Source organism: Nothobranchius furzeri, chromosome 11 (genome assembly GCF_043380555.1).
Source record: "Nothobranchius furzeri strain GRZ-AD chromosome 11, NfurGRZ-RIMD1, whole genome shotgun sequence".
Classification (NCBI taxonomy): Eukaryota; Metazoa; Chordata; class Actinopteri; order Cyprinodontiformes; family Nothobranchiidae; genus Nothobranchius; species Nothobranchius furzeri.
In genome coordinates this window covers 833090-846874 of record NC_091751.1, presented here as the reverse complement: position 1 = coordinate 846874, position 13785 = coordinate 833090, and the positions used below count along the sequence as shown (strand labels likewise).

At 44.1% G+C, this 13785-nt stretch overlaps 2 protein-coding genes across 3 annotated transcripts in view; one reads left to right on the top strand and one right to left on the bottom strand.

Moving 5' to 3' along the window:
• Positions 1-13785, top strand: part of LOC139073049 (uncharacterized) — a 725027-nt gene that overhangs the window by 389456 nt on the left and 321786 nt on the right. The window lies entirely within an intron of this gene.
• The window catches only part of fam135b (family with sequence similarity 135 member B), an 81525-nt gene that overhangs the window by 3131 nt on the left and 64609 nt on the right, over positions 1-13785 (bottom strand). For both annotated transcript variants that reach the window (XM_070556162.1, XM_070556161.1), the window contains 11 exons: positions 11983-12032; positions 10844-10999; positions 10490-10563; positions 10252-10406; positions 8351-10169; positions 5375-5541; positions 4656-4747; positions 4472-4569; positions 3548-3699; positions 3280-3390; positions 2660-2773 (listed from right to left, as the gene is read on the bottom strand). In XM_070556162.1, coding sequence (XP_070412263.1) covers positions 2660-2773; positions 3280-3390; positions 3548-3699; positions 4472-4569; positions 4656-4747; positions 5375-5541; positions 8351-10169; positions 10252-10406; positions 10490-10563; positions 10844-10999; positions 11983-12032 — 2988 coding nt within the window. The remainder of the gene's footprint in view (positions 1-2659; positions 2774-3279; positions 3391-3547; positions 3700-4471; positions 4570-4655; positions 4748-5374; positions 5542-8350; positions 10170-10251; positions 10407-10489; positions 10564-10843; positions 11000-11982; positions 12033-13785) is intronic.

Sequence of the window (13785 nt, the reverse complement as noted above, 5' to 3'; positions counted from 1 at the left end):
ATTACTTCACTAATATTTATATTTTCCTTGCCACATCATTCATTAGTGGGGTTGTGTGATTTTTCTTTACGTAATCTAACGTCTACTCTAGTCAGCATGACCTGTTAGGAAAAGTCAGTGAAGAGTCTCATGGGAAAGTCCTTCTAGCAGGATCCAAAACAGGGCTCTTTAAAAAGAGCAAATCTTTGCCTCCCAAGATAGCATCGGTCATGGGTGCCACCCATCTGTCATGGGTGCCACCCATCGGTCATGGGTGCTCTACTTGCAGTGAGCTTGTTTTTTGTCGTTTTTAACATCCAATTTATTAAACATCTGACTGACTTTCTTCACCAAAACATCCCTCCGGGCACACCAGAGTTGCTGCACTGCTCAACTTTCAAATTAGGTGACATTCAAGGAAACGGGGAGATCATGTAAATGTCTTGGTGAGGATCAAGGAATATTTGAAAGCATGCTGACCCAAAAATGATCATTTCTGAAATAAATTAGTTTAGTCTTTAGAGGGATGTTGCTTTATGATTGAAAAACATTCTGGTTTCACAGTTATTGGGCCTAGAGTAGGAGTCTTTATACCCACAGCAGGGAAGGGTTCATGGAAGTGGCTTGGACATGGAGAATCTGGCCCATGCACCTGCTTCAGACAAGAAGGACCTTACTTTCCACACGTCAACAAGATTTTAATCCTGTGTGACTTTTTTGTTTGCTAAGATCAGGATTTTATGTTTTTATCAAAAACTTGGCTTCAAATTGGTCACTGAGCTCCATTATCTAATGCTTCTTTTTCTACACAGTGCTCACTTGAACCTGCCTTGAACTACTGGCAAACAACGTGAAATATACTCTGTTTTAAATTTAGCCTTAACTGTTGACTCTTCTTCTCCGAGCAGCAGATGATGGAGATAAACTGTTCTGCCCCTCTACTGTGTTACCATCCCCCAGCGTGCAATATAACTTTAATACAGAATTTGGTTCTTTTGTGGTGGGAATTATGTACAATACGATCATCAATTTGATGGGACTGTTGGCCAAAGATTGTTTTAACATTGTTCATCTAGTCTGTGTACTGGGTAAACTGGGTTTTTAATGGGCTTTAACAGTAGAATTAACACGGGTACAACAATAATCAACTTTTCTCCCACCAGTTTGTGCAAATTTCATTAGAAACATTTTCACATTTTATCACAGCACACTTCTTTGTGACAATATTCTTAATGAAGTCTGTTTGGACCACTTTCATAAACACCATTTAATTAATATATGAAATAATATTTTAATTTTAAGCTACTAATTCATGGTCAGATCACCGGAATCTACCAACAAACAAATAGTGCATGGATAAACATGCATTCACTTAAACAATAATGCATAACAACTGCCTGAGGACTCTTTCACAAAAGCTGCAGATCCCTTGTGCTGCTATGTATGTGCACGTATGAGCTACCCTGAGCTGAAGGTTGTGCAGAGTGCAGGGCAAGGTCTAGCATGCCGGTACTAGTGTCAAGCTACTTTAGGATGTCCAATCCCACATTGAAGTTTGTATGGGTCTACTGTTCACTGTGAGCCAAGTACAACCAATAGCCTGTCACATAACTCAGTCCAATGCAGACATCGGTGTAGCTGCTGTAAACCTGCAGTTTGTCGAGGAGCCTACATTCACCAAACTTCAAGTATTACGAACCAAAGATCTAACAACTGTAGCTACAGCGATCGTGCTTTTACGTTGTCTGCTGCTGTGCACCCACCTGGATCTGAAAGGGGCCTACTGCAACAGTGAAAGGGTGGTAAAAATGCATTTACTGTTACTTAAGCTTTTGTGTTACAGATGCTAAATGTGTATCCTTGATTATGCCGTGCACCGAACAGGTGCTATCTAAGAGGGAAACCCTCCCTGATTCTTCAGTTTTCTAACACTCCTGTAGCTTAGAAATGTAGACGGACTAGCGGAAGCCGAATTATTTCGCTCTGCATGTCCGTCAACCCTTGTTCCACCGGGACCTCAGCAGGCCCAAACAGTCTGTGCTATGCCAGTCGAAGTGCTCTATCGACTTTGTGGGCAGGATGAATCGACGGAGTGGAACCACTAAAATGGCTTTGGCATCAACATTAGACTCCGTATTTAGACTTGGGGTTTGTTTGGGTAAAGAACAGATAGAGGTATGTAAGTCCTTTATTTGGTAAAATTATGTATTTGAGTATTTTTGACAGTGCATGTAGGACTGCCCTGCCGGCAGGCATCCGTAGGGGTGAGTAGGTCACATTGTTCATTGTACAATCGAATGTGGAGACGGCTTGAACCGTAGATCCTGCCCCACGACTGAGCTCTGTCTGTTGGTCGTGGCTGGACAGTAAACTCACACTGATGTGAACAGGTCAACTCTACTGTTCAGTCTGATGGAAATAGAATACTGACACATCAGGAATAGAGAATAAAAACGGAACTGTTCATTTAATCCTTTTAAATAGTAAATAAGTTCATACTTTTGATTATTGAAAGAGTTTTTTCACAGAATGAATATTTTTTTTTAATCTGCTTCTAGAAATTAGCCAACGATACAACGGTACTGGGATAAAAATCTAAGATTTTTAGACCTAAATACCAGAATAGAATACCAAACACAACTGCAGATAACTCATATTTGAATAATGCATGAATGCTGACCGGTAGTTCTGTCTTTCAGAGCGGTCTTGCACATTTCTATTCTTGCAGAGTGAAAAGGAACATATCGGTCCTGTGGAGAGGCAACCAACACCACGTTCTTGAAGAACTGCAGCCCTAAAACAACAGGAAACAGAGCAGTGAGAGAACGCTCCATGCATTTGTCTCTGTGTCTGAGAACTAGAGACAAAGAAGGCAAGGCAGAGAAAAGGAGCAAATGCAGTACAGCCACCAGAAACAGCGACAGGCTTGATATGAAATAGCTGCGGCTTCTTTGTTTTCTTCTTCTTTAGTTTACTGTCAGCATGCTTTTAAGCAAGTTCACTGTTAAGTTTCCAGCGACAGGGTTTAGATCATTTTGTCAGCTGCTGCAGCTTCAACGGAGGCAGTGGGGAGGGGGGGGGGTGCTTATCTTCTTCATGCCGATGTGACAAACGGCTGCTTTGTTCCCCTCACACAGCGGGGGGCTCACTGCTAGGAGTTTGTGTGTTAGTGAGTTGACACGCAGAAATATGACAAACAAAAAAGACGGGATGACAACTTCTTCACAAACGTCTGAACAGAATTTCTGTCAGGTTGAGTTCTGCAAAGCCGCAGCCTTTCAGGCCGTTTTCACAGCCTACCTGGTTTCTGACTCAGGAGATAGAGGAAGGTTTTCCGCAGATCAGCGTGATCCCTGAAGGTGAGCTGAAGCAGGGATCCAGATTTCTTCAGTTTTTGCATCAACCACAGACCTGAGGAACGACACGGAGACACGTGCACACTCAGCTCGCGCCCTCAGAAGAAAGAGTCGATGCTGCTGAGCACGCAACATCCTAACATGGCACTGCATAGCAGCAACACACACTTACTGCAGAGTGTGTTTTCTCCAGGGCTAAGTGGAGGGCTCACCTGTGCTGACCAATGCACTGTTGTTGTAGAGTGTTCCCAGGTGTGGGCCCGACAACGACAGGAAAGTATGCAGTCTGGGTAAATAGCAGCGGAAGCGAGGCCTCGTCAGCACCGAGCGGATGATGATGTTCCCCAGAGAGTGGCCGATGAAGCTGTAAGCCGCAGACAAATACCTGTCAGACAGGAAAAACCAGCTGCTCCGGTGGGCAGCAGGAACATAAGAAGACCCTCCTCTAATGCTGCTGACCTTCAGCACGGTGCAGTGGCTCAGTGTAGACGCTCCGCTGCTTAAAAGGCTCTTAGAGCTGCTGACAACTCTGCAGCGCTACGCTAAAGGACGGGGGATGTTAACTTCATCAAGCTCTGTCTCCCGTTTAGTTTCATTACCGTACTGCTGCAGCTCTGCCCACAATCCCTCATCGCCATGCCAGCTTCCTCTCATCTGTCTCCCGCCCAACTACACATACAGACACTGCTGAAACAACCAGATGCTGCTGTGGCACTTCACTGCGTGTCTCTATAATACTTGCTCTCGAGAGAACATGACACAATAAAGGGAGTTGGGAAACTTGGGTGGAAACTCTCACAAAGACACAAATTGGCACAATGGGGGGCAATTAAGTGGGAAGATAAATAGCTTAATTTAATGAGAAGTGAGCTGCAAGACACTGCTTTAGGGAACACCGTCCATCATGTGGAAGTCTGAGGCCTATTGGCACCATATGATAAGTGCTCCAGCCATTTTCAGCCATTCATCCAAATAAAATCAGGGATTCTCCTCAGTTATGCAGAGAGAAAACAGTCTCTGGCGCCCTCTGCTGGGTAAGATAAGAGCTGCTTCAACACGCCTTCCTCTGGTGAAGGTTAAAATGACTTTAATGGGGATTTGTTGTTATGAGCTTTTGGTGAACCTTAGTCACTGACCTCATCCTGCCAATGGTGAGATTGTACAGCTGGATGTGCTGAATGATCTCATCCAGCAGCCGGTCTGTCATGGTGTCAAAATCTGAGAATGTGTCTGCCTGTGGGAAGTGACAACAAGGCACGTAGCTCAGCTCAGCGCTTTTACGTGTGACACGACGCTCGTTCCTGTTGATCTTACACGCACCTGATTCCTCTCAGACATGAGGAAGTCAAGCCTGGATCCCGGCAGCCCCAGCTCAACAAAGGTCTTCACAAGACGGAGGTCTGCGCTGTTTCCTGCAGGAGAGGAAATGATGCTCAGATTTGCTCTCTGAGCACTGCTCATTAAGTTCATGTCAAACAAATTGAAAAGAAAGATGCACAAAGTAAGGAGGTCAGTGTGTGTCTGTACGGGTCATGCACTAACACCGGGTCTTTCCACCGTATGCGTAAGCGTTTCGGACGTGTCCCGGAAGCTTAGGGACCCTTTTCCATGCTTCAGGCTTATTTGTTGCACGCCACATCAAACTCTGAACTGCTGTCTGACTCTATCTGAACTGCAAACAGAACAACACTTTAAACATCCAGAAACTTTCCAAATAAAAGTCACTTGCAGTTGCTTAACTAGTAAAAATGTACGCCATTACCTGTAAAACCTCCGTAGTCGAGGTAAAGCACAGACCCGTTTGGATAAATCATATTGTTGTTGTGTGAACTACCGAAATCACGTGTGATCTCGCAATTCCCCGTAGATTTAGTGAAGAGCTGAGAGGAACTGTTTAGCTGCAGCTTCGTGTCTGAAATGCTCCCAGCGGGGAGGACTCTCTCGGGTAAAACACGCCGCTCACCCATTCAGTGGAAAGACTGGGCTGCATGTCAGTGTGCACAGGGAACGTTAGATCTCATGGCTGAATGCAGTCTAACCATCAAGTCCATGGACACACACTACGAGGTGTATGCCATCATCAAACTCCTCGTCGTCCTCCTCAGAGGGGAAGTAGGGCACATCTGATGCTAGTGGAGAAGTGTCGCTGTACAGGTTTGCTTGGAAGTTCAGCTCTTTAACAAGCTCCTCTCTGGCTCTGCAGAAACTGGAGAAAAAGTTAAAACACAGCAAAATACGTTATTCCTCGGCTTTCTCACGCTGGACCAAAGACAGGCCAGCAAGCATGGCTCGTACTTGTATTTGTGAGGAAAGCACAATCACACAGCCACTCACCAGATGGGACTCTGTTACCTTGTCATGTTCAGGAGTCAACATGAATCTGCATGCAGTCCTGCACTCACATCTAATCCTGCTGGATTCGTCTGAGAACTCTTTGATGTGACTCGGGAGGCATTTCACCTCATTTTGACTTCCATGCTTTAAATTCACCCCCACTTGATTTTCTTACGCTAGACTTTCCAAGTATGTGTCGCTGCCAGCTACTGCAGCAGATTACATTCGCCGCCTCCCCAAACCCAGAAGAACTCGTTCTGACCTTGTTTCCTGCAGGTTGTTTGAACTATGATGTGATACTTTAAATAATCCTTTGGAGGAAGGCCAAATCCTAAGAAAAAATATTTGTTGGCATTGGGAAAGGTATTTTTTTTACTGCACATACAAACCCTTGTTTTTAGGTCTAGAAAACTGCAAAACATAATCCTTCTTAACTCATATTTGTATTTATTTGTAGGGATGAATGCCTTTAAGTTGTTCTCTGGGGAAAAGCTCAGATGTTTCTGTTTGAGGAGGTAGAAGTCAGCCGATGGAGAACTTCAGACTAATCTTATTTCCTGATACTCGGACAACTCACCTCTGATTGGCTAACAGCAACGCAACGCTAACACTGACTCTGTTCTGCATCATGAATGTTTGATTTCCACAAACACAAGCCTGAAGAAATTAGTTCAATCAATCAATCAATCAATCAATCAACTTTTATTTATATAGCACTTAATCCTACAATACAAGCAACTCAAAGTGCTTAACAAATTAAAAAGGCCCCGCATTCCCTCCCATCCCCAGATTTTTAAAAACAGTCTGACAATAAAAACCCGTTCACAACACTCCTCCTCCGACACACACACACGCACACACACACACACACACACACACACACACACACACACACACACGCACGCACGCACGCACGCACGCACGCACACACACACACACACACACACACACACACACACACATACCTTCCCCATGGTAAAAAACACGATTGGCTGAGATCAGATGAGCCAGACCAGCTAAGATAAGGATAAGGAAACGCCATCAGGGGAGCCATCCGCCCCGGCAGCAGCAGACCCACAGCAGCAGCCGAGGCGGATGACCCCACCTCCACCTAGGCACACCTGGAAAGCACCCAGGCCGCCACAGCTGACCACTGCCGCCGGGGCAGAGGGCTCCCACAGAGGAAGCACTGGAAAAAGGTTAAATTAAGGTTAAAATATAAAATCAAAAGCGCTAAAAGGAGAATTGTAATATGAAAAGTTATATAGATATTAAAATAATGTTGATCATAAATCTACGGTAAAAAACTGTTTTTAAAGCACGTATAAAGAAAAAATACATTAAATAAATAAAAAAAATAGATAAATAAATAAATAACCTAAGTAATTCAATAATTTAAAAAGTGAGAGTATTCAGTTAAAGCTAAGTTAGAAAGATGAGTCTTGAGCCTGTTTCTAAAAACACGAACGTTCCAGCAGCCCTGAGGTCTCCTGGCAGCTCGTTCCAGCGGCGAGGACCGTAGTACTGGAAGGACGCCTCGCCATGAATATGAGGCCTGACTTTAGGGATGACAAGGAAAACTCCTGAAAACTCACTACTTCAACCTAGCTTATACCACATAATTATGAACCTCACTGACATCTGCACTGTTTATAAATGGACTCCACAATTATCGACTTCCGTACTATTGAGGTTCTTTTTTAAAATGTTTTTCTAATTTTTATTCACCCTGTGTTTTATTGATTTTTAGCTGTTAGCTTTTGGGAATTTTGTTGTATTCCCTTTTTATCTTTTATCTGTGTTCGACATGTTTGTATAACGCCGGTTTAATTAACTAACATGTTTAGTGTACAGCGCCTTGTTTGGTTGTAATGCCTTGTGAATGCGCTTTATAAATAAAATTGGATTGGAAGGAGACGGCTGCCAGAGGAGCGCAGACCACGCGGGATCATACGGTAAAAGCAGTTCTGAAAGATAAGAAGGCCCAAGACCATTAAGACACTTAAAAACCGTTAAAAGTATTTTGAAATCGATCCTGAAACATACGGGGAGCCAATGCAGTGATTGTAAAACTGGAGTACTGTGCTCCCGTTAAAGTCCCACTAGTTGTCACACCGGTGTGCTAAATTAGGTGAGCAGCAGACACGTGCGGGATCCATTTGGTGGTTTACCCGTCATCCAAACCTTTAATGCCGAGTGTCAAACAGGGAGGAATTGGGTCCCATTTTTTCAAAGTCTGGTATGACCCGACTGTGGAATTGAACCCAAATTCTCCCAGTCTCTGGGCGGACACTCACACCACTGGGCCAGTGAGCGGGTCATGTTCTGCTATGTTGTGGAGTTGCTAATGCTAACGGTTAGCTTCTATAGTTGAGACGTTCTCTGCTGTCTTCTGAAAGCTAAACCAACATCAGCCTTCCCCAACACGAGTCAAGATGGGTGAGTCTACGAAAAAGTGACAGTGTGACGTAGATCTGTCAGGCTTTTCTGAACCAAGCATTTCACCATCATCAGAAGCTATGATGTGTTGGACAGTTTTCAAAAATAATGAGTCAAAAATGGTTTCTCAGTCAAGCTGGCCTGTAAAAAGGTACAATATTATTAGATGAAGGTACAATATTTGCCTTGAACACTTCTAAACGGCTCTATTGATATCAAGCTTATGAAAAATGTAAACTTACTTCAGCATCTGTTCATTGGTCTCATCATCCACATTTAGCATAGTGAGGTAAGCTGAGGAGATGATTCCAAAGGAGCCCAGGGGCTGATTGGTAACAGGTGAAGAAGCCTGGCGAGCAGATATTCCACCGACAGACGGAGAGTCTCTCAGGGCTGATGAGAATGGTAGACAAGTCGGGGCACAGGAAACGGACATGTTCACCACTTCCACCATCTTCTTGTTCACAAAGGCCAGCCCAGAGTTTGGAAGTTTGGAGGGCCTAGTGTGGCCGTCTGAGGACACTTTCTCGTTGGTTAACGTTCTACGCAGGGTAACAGATGGTAAGTCCATGCTGGCCAGCCCTGTTAGGTCACTCGGCCTCGATGAGACGGTGGTGCTGTTGGTCAATTCATGGGACTGTAGCTGTTTAAGAGATATCTCTGAGGGAAGCAAACACTTCTTGTCCTTGATGTCTTGAAGTTTGCTCTGATGTAATCTTTGGCACTCATTTCCAGAAGTGCTGCCGAGCTCTGTAGCACTTTTATGTACACATGATTTATTTTGGCAACTGCAGAATGATGCTTCAGATTCTATAAGATGCACGTCCCCCACTGACACACTTATTCTGCTCATGTGCTCTTCACGGCCCCTGTTGCTTCCCAGGCTGCCTAAATCAGCACTTCCTTTTGCAGGTGGGCTTCCTACAGAGTCTGTGGAAAGCAACACTTCAGACACACTTAACACTGGATTGATTTTGCATGTTTCTGTTGGGTTCCACTGAGAGTTCAGTGTTTCAGACCTAACATCTTTAAGACTACTGTCAGGAATTTGATCTAATTTAGATGTTTCTATCTGCTCTGAAAGCACACACAGTTCTTGGCTTATTCTACTAGTTTCCTGACAGTGCAGCACGTGGTCCTCCTCCGGGTCTTCTGGGCTACTAATCTGTGGTGCAGAGACAGACTTGGTCAGTTTGCTGAGATAACGTTTCTGCCGGTCCTCTTCATAGGGCAGGGAGCTGATAGAGGTGAGTGAGGCTTGTATACCCCCACTTGGAAGGCTGTTGTTGCTCTCCATCTGTAGACCTTCCAGACAGCTACGGTGATCCAGAACAATTTGCTTTGGGAGTTCACGTTCACTAGAAAAATCCAGCAAAGGCTTTCCACGCAGTGCAGTTTCTACAGGCCATGCTACTGAGCTGGGCTCGCTCTCAATGCCTGAGTCAGAAATAAGAGAGGATGAGCGCTTCATGATCTTAGAGCCCGCACAGCCTCCACAATGAGCCACTTCTTTCCTGAGGTCCCCAGGATTTGAATGTGAAACAGGATATACATGAGATGTGATGAGGCTGTTAAGTAAAGCATCTTCACTTTCATCATCCATGGAGTGATTTAAAGGCATGGCGATGCCAGACTCCTCGGTGTTTCCCATCTCTGTTGCTATGCCGTCTGTTTTACCACCAACAGGCGGCCCCTCCTCGACTCGTAACGGTTCCATGTCACAAGGCTTAACACTGTACCTCCAGCCAGGACCAGCCTTCTCCTCTTCATCATGACTGTCCATTGGTCCTTTCAGGTTATCTGCTTCGGTTAGGGAGACTTTAACACCACGGTCACTCTGAATGAGGTCCTCAGTCATCATGTTGGGTTTTCTCTGATCTGCCGTGAACGAGGCATCCGTGAGCCGCTCCAAGCTTTCTTCACTGTCCAATGAATCGTGGAGGGTTGCTGGTGATTTACCGTCCTGGTTGCTCTCGGGAACCTCCTCAGCAGGAGAGACGGTGAGGTGTGAGCTGCTGTGCTCCTCCGTGGTCTTTGGTATTGGCACGTGTGATACCGTCTCTGACAAAACATGGACATTCCACATGTCGATGATGTCACACAACATAAAGTCTGCAGCATTGAGAGTGAAGGCTATAATTACCTCTCGGCGGCAACTCAACATATCTGTCCTCGAAGATGATGGGCAGGCTGTTCCAGTCTCCGTCGATGTCCAGACACTCAACAGGTAAAGGAGGCATTTTGGTCATGTAGTCTGAGCTCCGCACCTCTGCAGCTATCTTCCCATGTCTGGTGATGCTTAGTGACAAGAATGTTACCATAAATACCAAAATCTGTGCTTGGTAACGAAAGAAGAAAGTCTGTAGAGAACAGATACTTACAGTTCCTCTTGAAACGTCAGAGAGGTCTCTTTGGGATGGTTGGTGAAGAAGTATGCCTCTGAGAACCTCCTAACCTGTGGTTTCCACAAACAGACAAAATCAAAACATCACAAGTGAAAAAGCATCGAGGTCTGCAAGTCTAAACAGAAATGCATCATCCTCAACAACAACAGTTATTCCCAAATGAGTGTGAACCCTAAGCACACCACTAGGTATATCGGTGCTTCAAGAGCATCTTCCACACTCCAAACACCCGTTGTTAGCTATGAAACTCTCTTTACTGAAGCGTGCTACATTAGCTCCTGAGAACACGCAGCACATGAAGACCATTAGGCACAGTGATAGAAAGGTTACCCTGAGCGTGTGGTGCTCCTGGGCTAGGTAGGAGTTGATGTAAGGGTTGAGCACAGCGGCGTCAAGGAAGTGGCTCCACAGAGAGACCAGCTGAGAGCACAGCTGGCTCGTGTCCCTACTGATCTGCTCAGCCACCTTCTCGGGATTCTCCTGCAGCTGAGGTGAAACATCGATTTGATGTCAAACTGAATGTGCTACGGCTCGTTCAAAGTCCCTAAGGCTATGATTTAGGGCAGGGGTGTCCAATCGTGGGCCTGGAGGGCCGGTAACCAGCAGGTTTTGTGGTTTTTCTGCTTCAACATGCTTGATTAGCTGGTTGAATCACCTGTGCAGCAGCTCATCAGGCTCTGCAGAAGCCTGTTGATCACCTGCTGATTGAAATCAGGTGGGTTGAAGCAGGTTAAAACCAAAACGTGCTGGATACCGGCCCTCGAGGACCAGGATTGGACACGCCTGATTTTTTGGGGGGGGGGGGGGGGGGGTAATTTTCTATGGAAGAAATACAATCTCACCCGAATATGACTTTTTTAGACATTTTTTTTTACTTTATATACGCCACAAAAATCATTTGTAAAAATTCAATTGCAGAATTTCTCTGTAAAAAATGATGCAGCAAATATTCACATTAGAAGTTCAGCAAAAAAAATTCAAAAGCAAAAATTCTTTCAAATATTTACAAATAAAAAATTCAAACACGTAAATCACAGAATCAAAATTAAGTGTCAAATTTCTGTGGAGACTGTATTTCTTCCATAATTTTAGGCGTTTGTGCATTTTCTGTTCACATATACTAAAAATAAAACTGTCTGCAACAAACAAACAAACAAATAAATAACTTCCATACGTTTTTTAGACACAGGTCACATTTTCTAAATGGTCTCTTTTACCTTTAGCTTAAATTCTATACATGATTAGCTGATCTGTTTTAAAATATCAACATGAAAATAACAAAATAAAAAATATATATGGAAAAGCTCAGAGTTACGGAATAGGAGATTTTACAATGTAAACACTGTTTAAGCTACCCAGCTGCTGTTAGTCTGTGTGTGAGGGGTGTCCTATTAATGTGTCACACAAGACAGCAGCTGAATTAGTCGATAATAAACGTCGTTTATCGAACGCATCCCTCTCACACGTACCTGTAACTCTACGGAGAGCTGGTTCAGAGTTTCAGCAACATGGACAGCCTCTGTGGAAAATGTTTTCATGCAGAGTTTAGCATTCATTTGAGTAACAAACACGATTAAGTTCAACATTAAAACAAGATTTTAATCCGCGACACTGATTTAAGCCAAACCAAGACTCAGTTTTCCTTCCAAAGTATTGATTTGGTTGATTTTCCCTTAAGCAGTAATTGAGAGCTAATACTTTTGTCTGCCTTCTTTATGTTGGCCTTGAGTGTGAGCCACATCTCTCCATATTCCAATCACTTAGTTCTCATGGAGGAGCTGTGCGTTCCTGCTCAGTCTGCAGATGTTGTTTTAAACCCTGCATGGTTTTCTCATGCACTGCCAACACCAACCTCAGCTACCTGCCCAAAACTGTCCAAGCACGTCCGTCCTTGTGAGCCCTAATATACAAGCTTACACAACCATTTAAATACAAATTAATATAAGAAATGTACTTTTTTTGGGTTGTTTTTTCTCGGTTGCCTGTTTTTGCTGTGGACTTACAAAGTCTGAGTACCGGGGTCGTCCTGTTCTGTCGTAAAACAAAAGAATAAATAAAAAACAGCAAATATATAAAAGAAAGCTTCAGCCTTTCACTGCTGCACACTATAAAATCCATTCAAAGGGGTAGTGATAACATCATACTATGAAAATCTCCTGAATGTCCTAAGAAGAAGGAAAACTTCAAATATGATAAAAAGATCAAATGGGAAGACAACATTTAATTTACACGCACACACACACACACACACACACACACACACACACACACACACACACACACACACAGTGCTGCCAGACACAGCAAAGCAGGAAGTAAAATCAGAGCCAGAGACTCCCCAAAAGCAAGACTGCTCAGGCCACTTTTGTTTAATAATGTAGACACCATGACTTCTCTGCGCTCTTTTGCCCCACCCATGTGCTTGGAGATGCACTCATGACATCACAGACCACCCATGTGCTTGGAGATGCACTCATGACATCACAGACCACCCATGTGCTTGGAGATGCACTCATGACATCACAGACCACCCATGTGCTCAATCATGTCCTCATCCCAAAGGCAGTGTGGAACAAACGTGGCCAAGCTGGGGCTGGCGAAGTAGAGCGGAGCCAATACTAGTGTGTAAGTGGCAAAAATCAGCACGTGTGTGTGTGTGTGTGTATTTGTTCTTGTACTTACTGGCTACTGAGGACCATCATGAGTTTTTTATCAACAAAGTGAGGACATTTTTGTGATCCTCAGTTTTTTTAATAAACCGTACCAGTGGGTTTTGGAGGCATGGTGTGAATGAAGTTTTAGTTAAGGTTAGGGTTAGGAATAGATCAGTGTAACGTGAGGAAATATGGGTTTTCTGTCACAAAGGTGGTGTTGGACTCAGCTGGGTCAAAGCTGGGTCGCTGAGAACTTTCACCCACAGATTAAGACCTGAACGCCAGCGAGTCTGGGAGGAAACCATAACATCAGCCACCTGCAGTCTACCAGAAGATGTGTTTCCATGAGTTGTACCCAGACCAAGTCAAAACATAAAGTTTAAACTTCTTTTTCTTGATTTTAATGTTAAAGTAACCATTATCATTTTGCTCATTATAAATGTGTTTAATCAAATGAATGGTTCTTATGCTTTGGGGTAATTATAATGGCTTAATGAATCCATGATTAGATAGTGTTGAGGATGTTTGTTGCTGACCTTCACACACAAACATTCACACACACCCACACACATCTTCCCACAGTAAACTCCAGACACATTTGATGACGCACACGTTTGC